This window comes from Oncorhynchus mykiss, chromosome 10 (assembly GCF_013265735.2).
Source record: "Oncorhynchus mykiss isolate Arlee chromosome 10, USDA_OmykA_1.1, whole genome shotgun sequence".
Taxonomy (NCBI): domain Eukaryota; kingdom Metazoa; phylum Chordata; class Actinopteri; order Salmoniformes; family Salmonidae; genus Oncorhynchus; species Oncorhynchus mykiss.
Genome location: NC_048574.1, coordinates 67550526 through 67557421, shown reverse-complemented (window position 1 = coordinate 67557421; position 6896 = coordinate 67550526). Strand labels below are relative to the sequence as shown.

Below are 6896 nucleotides of genomic sequence, written 5' to 3'. Positions count from 1 at the left end.
CCTAGCCTACAAAGCGTGATCGGGGATTTCTATTGATGTTGCAGTTTCTGCCTATCTTTATACTGTAGTGTCTTAGGTATAATAAGAACTACGGCACATGTCCACTGAGTAAATAGGTACGGGTAGGAACAAATATATCTTCCATGATTCCATTGTGTAAAATTGTGGATGTTCTGAGTGAAGGAAATCAAATTAGAGCGTCTGAAATATTATAATAAAAACGGTCACCGGCTAGATGTTTTATAAGTAAGTATTTTGTAGAAAATGTAAATATTTTACATTGTTGGCAAATGTATGAATTGATCAGAAGGTGGGTGGAAGCCAATTGGATAAACGCCCTATCCCGCGTCAGGGGAGGAGGGCTTGAGCTCAACGCCTACTTGTCAAATAGGAGTTTATTCTTTCGACTGTCAATTGAATTGGACGACAACTTGGATTGACAGGAGACACATGAGTTTTTCCGACCTAAATAATGGTTTGCTGTTACTCTTGAACACGCTCTAACAAAATAGTTGCTAAATTAGGAATGCAATGCTCCTTTTCAACAGCAGAAGCTAGTTGCTCACCCTAAAAATATTTTTTTTAGTTGGTTGAAGATACTTTTTTTTCCGCTTGACACCCAAGCAACTTGTTGTTGGTGGCTAACTAGTTAGCGCGTGTTTAAAAAAAAAAAAATTATAAAGCAGTTTTACAGCTTTTTATGCTAGTTGACCTAGCCATCTAGCTAACGTTAAAGACATGGGATTACACCCGTTGGAGTTTAGCGAATGCTACCTGGACAGTCCCGTTTTCAGGGAGAAAATAAAGTCACACGAGGCAGAGTTGGACAAAACCAACAGATTCATCAAGGAACTCTACAAGGATGGAAAGAATCTCATCAATGCCACTAAACGTGAGTTTTTATGCAGTTGAGTTTATTGCCCTGGAATGGTTAAATTGAGTTGCTTACTATCTGGCTAGTTGACAGGTCTCTCCCTATGCAGTTTGAAGTTTGCCTCTTGGACTGTGCAAGCTATATGCTTAAGGTTATAACGTTATGGCTCACACTTTGCTTGAAACCAGCTGTATCCAATCGCTCTAAACTTTGTTTATAGCTACCAAAGGTTTGTTTCTCTAAACAGCTGTGTTCAACATTTTGTACACGGACCAGTAGTCAGTTCTGGAAACAATACCTTCATTATTCAATAAACTGGAAGACATTGCTGACAGGTGAGGTCTGTTGACAACCCAATTTGTTGTGCATGAACTTGCAAAATCCCCAGATGTAAACATTCACCCATTGTCTAGAGGCCAGAACATGATTCATGTGGAATACTTTGCAAAAAATGACAAGGGTTTTCCTTGAATTTAGAGGCAATAACCTATCCAAATGACTTATGGGTGTGTGACAAGGTTGAAACATAAGTCGCAGTCATCATGGATTGATTTGTGAGCACTCCTTCACCTGGGCAAATATCCTAATCTCCATGCACTCTAGCCCAGTGGGTTGGGTCTGTCAAATTGGTCAGGTGCCTTGTAAACTCGGGTATTATCAAGTGTTATTTGTCACATCCACCGACTACAACCTCACCGTAAAATGCTTATTTACAAGCCGTTAGCCAACAATGCAGTAAAATAAATAGTCACTTTAGTTTATTAAATATTTTAACACAATAAAATAACAAGGCTATATACAGGGGGTACCAGTACAGAGGCAACGTACAAGTTAGTTGAGGCAATCAGCTACCTGGTCATTGCTGGAACAAAGCCCTGAAAACGCCACTGATATCTGTCAGGCAAACCGGTTAACTTAATTTAGTCACTGTTAGTTGCTTTAACTACTGCTTTTAGTCCACTGCAAGCCTCTGAGGTTTCCTTGTCATTCATAAGTCAAGGATTTCTAGCAAGGCATGCCAATGTGTTTTCATTACACTCAAAACACTGGTCTACTTTCATCTCTCATTTTTCTAGGTGCAAAGAGATTGAATGTCACATTTGAAAAAGCCAGAGAAGAAACATAATATTTCTAAAAATAAAGAGTAACGTGACTTTCGCAGACGCCTCTCTGTTTTGCAGGCCATTTTGGGAGTTATCAGGGACCAACATGTGCAGTGGAACTCTCTGGGGCAGCCTCGGACAAACTGTTTGGAATAGAACCACCTCTGTTATTCACATTGCATGTGAGCTTCAATACAATGTAGAGTAGTGTAGCTGTAGGTAGCCCACACAATTAGTTGTTCAGGCCAGGAGAGATTGCTTGCTTGCTTTGACAATTGATTGACCCTTCCTAGTGCAACTGGTACTCTACTGGTCTCATTAGAAGCCAGTGATGAGCTTAAGAGTTTATCGGTTCACTACAATCGGTGATGCAGCCCAGAATAGCTCAGGTCAACCTCTTAACCTTCAGTGCAGCGGACTAAAAATAGTGTTTCCGATGTTAATTTGCAGTAGGCCACACTCCCACTGTAAGAAAAATAAACATGGACTTGTCTGTTTAGGCATGTACCCTATTGTTATGCCAAAGACTTGAAGGTTCTAGAATGGAAAGGTGAGCTTATTTCATTATGCAGGTAGCACACACCCTTTGCATCAACATGGAGCATCACCCTGCTAGGCTGGCTCTCTGCAGGGGGCTCAGTGGGATGTATGTTTGGCAGGCCTTGTGTTGAAGTGGGCCTATCTTTTGCTGGTAACATCGGGCTCTAAAATCGGTTTTTATTTTTCTCAGTTTTGTTTCTCCAGGTTTCTGCTTTCCTCGTTTTCGTCCTAAAAAGAACACTTAAGTAAATATACATTTTTATTGGAAAAACAATTGGATGTTGTAAGTCCTCAACAATGCTTAAACCACATCAAGACACTACATTTGATCTGTGAAAAATATAAATGTATTATTTTTGGTGAAGTTACCTTGTATTGCAGGTGAGCACCAGCCAGAGAATGTTTTTTTTATCAATGTTTCTGTAGCCCTTACATTATTTCAGAATTTGCTAAACAAATGTCAACTGGATTGATGCAAATAATCATGATAGCCTGTGCTTTTCTGGCAGAATGACAAGTTTTTTTTGTCAACATTTAATTGAAAAGGTTTGTCTTTCCATCTCTACCAGAAGACAGTTATAATTCGCCTCATTGCCCATGGCTACAGTGTACTGTAGGCATACGTGTGCAAAATACAAATCACTGATTCAGTTTGTTCATGATTTATGATATAACTTGGGCAAATTAATACATGTTAATTACATTTAGTTGATTTCCTAAGTTCAATACATTTGAGTAGTGTTGAAATCTGTTTAATGTCTGGATTCTGAGTAGGCCCCTAGTAACAGGCAGTCTTTGGAAGACATTTGTTGAGACCAAAGACCACAAGCAGAGCACATTTAATATTATACTTGATGAAAGGGGGATACCTAGTTGTACGACTGAATGCCTTGAACTGAAATGTGTCTAACGCATTTACCTCAACCCCTTTGAACCAGAGGGGTGCGGGGGGCTGCCTTAATCGACATCCACGTCTTCAGTGCGTGACAACCCCTTTAGAATGCCAAATCAGTGAAGAGGCTACTGTGTTTTATTTCATGGAAATGAACAGAAATAGGCTAGGTTATTAGTGTTGTAGATGTCTACCAAATCATGACATTACTCAACTGCCAAGAGGCAAAACAGCAGCAGGTAGCCTAGAGGTTAAGGGTGTTGGGCCAATAACAAAGGTTGCTGGCTTGAATCCCCGGGCTGACGAGGGGAAACATCTGTAGATGTCCCGTTGAGAAAGGCGTTTAACCCTAATTGCTCCTATAATTCAACCAGGATAAGGACGTCTTCTAAATGACAAACGATTTATAAAAAATAAACTCATGTGGCAGCCAGTTGGCTGTGCATCAACTTTGACTTGTAGGCCTAGCCTATTTCCTAATGTGCTTACTGTATATGGCTGCTCTACACTATAACCTTAGCCTAGTTAGCTAGCTAGACATGTGATTGTGGTTGAACAGAGGCTCAAGATCATCTTTGTCTGAGATCAAGAACAGCGTTTATTTTAGGTAGCAGTGTTTACCTGGTTTTATGTCCTTATTAAGCGATAAATAAGATGGGATCGGTGGAGTCTGTGCCCGCGTAAAGTGGCATGTGGTGTCTTCACTAGTCTCTTACACCTCTAAGCTGCTCCAGTATATACAGTGTCAGCTTTGTGCACTCACTCACTTCTCTGTGTGAAGTCACAGCCATGAGCAAACACCAAGTTCTCATTACATTGACTTAGAACAACTGTGTTTAAGACACAGCAGAGCATCTACTGACAGCTGCTAGGTCTAGTGAGACAGAGTACACTGACTAGACGGGTTGGCTGTTTTTCCGCAACAATCCACGCGTGCGCACTATGGGGCAAAACAGACGGTTGGCTTAGATTGTTGATAACATGTAAACTATATTTCGTCTTCAATGTTTATTGAAAACATAAGTGCTCCTTGAGCAAATGTTGCCGTTGTTGGTTGGCTAGCTAGCATTTTTTTTTTTTAATTGTTGCCATGTTAGCATTGACATGAAATGTGTCAAATCGTCAAGAATAGACATAACTAGCTGAAATGAGTCACTTATGATTCACCACATGGCAGTTTCTCGTCATTCTTGGTAGCTACCTGGCCATCCAGAATCGCCACAACTCAAACCTCTGCCCCATTTGAAGCGTGTGCATCATTTTTGTGACGTTTTCAGCCATAGTCCCTCACTAGCTATGTTTCCATTAACTTGTCCAGTTTCCATTTACTTTTGGTTTGTTGATGACATTTAGGAAGTTTGCATAGAAAATAGATGTGACAATTCCTGCTAGGGTGAGATTCCATTTAACTATCTTGTCTGTTGACTAAAAACAGCTGGATGTAATGACATCACACCTTAGCATTTTTTTTTCTCTCAAGAACCAATTTTCAAAAATGCAGTGGTTAGTGTTTCCATTACCCATTTAGGCAAATTGCGCATTAATTAATACGTTCTCAGATCTGCCGTTTTTAGTTAAAAAAGAATTTGCGACATTGCTTTTGTCGAATATACCAAGGTCAATGGAAAACTGCCTACAGTCTGAGATCAGAGTAAAATGTCTCAGCAATTGGCTGTACTTGTTTGACTTTGTTTTATCTGCCTTTAGCATCTTTGGTTTTGTGGTTGAAAAGAGGCTTGGCTGTGATTCAGTGAGATGATCGTCATTTATCACCTTTGAAATCAGACCATGTTGACCGGAGAAATTGACTCGGGCTCTCTGGCATATAATCCTCACGGCATGTGAGCCTCCCATCGGCTTCATGGCAACATTAAAAGTTATTTTGTCAAAGGGCAGATTCAGCATTACGCTAATCTTCAGTTAACATCCAGAGATTTGGTGTCACTGCCTGTATAAATATCATGTAATGAACTGTAGCCTGGTCCCAGATCTGTAGGAGTTGGCTATGCAGCACAAACAGATCTGAAACCAGGCTAGATGAAGGCTGAAGTTTGAATAAGGTAGGGACTAGGGATGAGGAATGTTGCGCTCTCTTGGGCCAGTCGCTGCTGTAGGATCTTCAAGAGCAAGACCCAGGGAATTCCGCAAGTTCCAAGTTACTCTGGTCCAGCTTTGGCCCTGGGCCACTCTTTTCAGTCCTACGCCTGAGGGGGATGTCCCGCAACAGAAAGTCTTAGATTTTTTTTGTGGGGGACGGAAATGTGCAAACAGGGCCTTTGGCCAGGGAGCTAGCCTGTGACATGGAAGTGCCCACTAGAGGGACAGGCCAGAGGATGTGCTCCTGTTTCAAGAGTGGTTTCCTCCATAAGTCTGCCTGCTCCGTACCCCCTGTTACCCAACCAACTCAACATGTCAGTCACTTATTTTTTATTTTTAATAACTTTTCATTATGTTAGGGTTTAGTCTCTCATTGGTCATAATTGAGAATGTCTGCTTTTCAAAGAACATCCTGAGATCTCCACGGGAGCTTTTCTTGTGAGAAGTATTAGCCACTAAAACTCAGTCTTGATTTCTGATAGTGTCTTCTATTAGGGCTGGGTGATATATCTAATGTTTTAGCGCAATGTTCCAAATGCCTGTATGGCAAGAATCAAGGTTATGTGTTTTAATTTTTATGGGGGTTTGTCTTTTTGGTCTCGTCTCCTTCGCTCCTTCACTGCTGTGTGCACTGTGCACCTTTCCACTCACACTCCGACACCAAGCACCTCTCCTGCCACACAACAATGAAAGAGCATATTCTTCCCCTCTGACAACAAGCAGTTTCAACTCTCTATTTGCATTTCAGATTTATACCAGCATAATCATATTGAAACAAGACATTATTTTACTGTAATAGAGGAGAACTTAACCTTTAACAATGCCCTTTTTATGTCTCAACTCCCAAAATGTTGAGCAGACACTACTAAAATGGGATGTGTCAATGAACATGATTTTGGAAAATGATGCTCAGTTTGTCACACGCAGAATTGCGGTACCGCTAGCAGCATTTTAGACAGACTTATGTGTTCTAGATGAGCATAGAAATACACATTATATAAGGCATTGGCAACTCCTTCTCATTCAGAGAAATGAGCATCTTATCCAGGAAGGACAACTTGCTCTAAACAAAGTGAACAGGCTATGTTAGGAGGGTGTGTTCATAACAGTTCTACTGTTATACCTTGTTAGCAAGCAAATAGATCCAAGTTGGCAAGACTTTAAATATAGAGATTAGCTGGCTACTCACTAGCACAGGGGTAGGCAACCCGGGTCCTGGAGTGCTGCAGACACTTCAGGGTTAGTTTAATCAAAAACATGAAGACCAGGTGGGTTGAATTTAGACAATTACTGAACTGATCAATTTGGTAAACAATTTTTACCTAAGTACTAAAGTTGTTTTGGGGGGTATTTACTATCTATATTTGACTACATTATTAAAGGAAATTAT

The 6896-nt window shown here is 40.6% G+C and overlaps 1 protein-coding gene across 1 annotated transcript in view; it reads left to right on the top strand.

Moving 5' to 3' along the window:
- Positions 1-373: 373 nt before the first annotated feature.
- LOC110534522 (rho GTPase-activating protein 10) overlaps positions 374-6896 on the top strand; it is a 61351-nt gene continuing 54828 nt past the window's right edge. The window contains exon 1 of the mRNA XM_021619402.2: positions 374-892. Coding sequence (XP_021475077.1) covers positions 739-892 — 154 coding nt within the window. The 5' untranslated portion in view covers positions 374-738. The remainder of the gene's footprint in view (positions 893-6896) is intronic.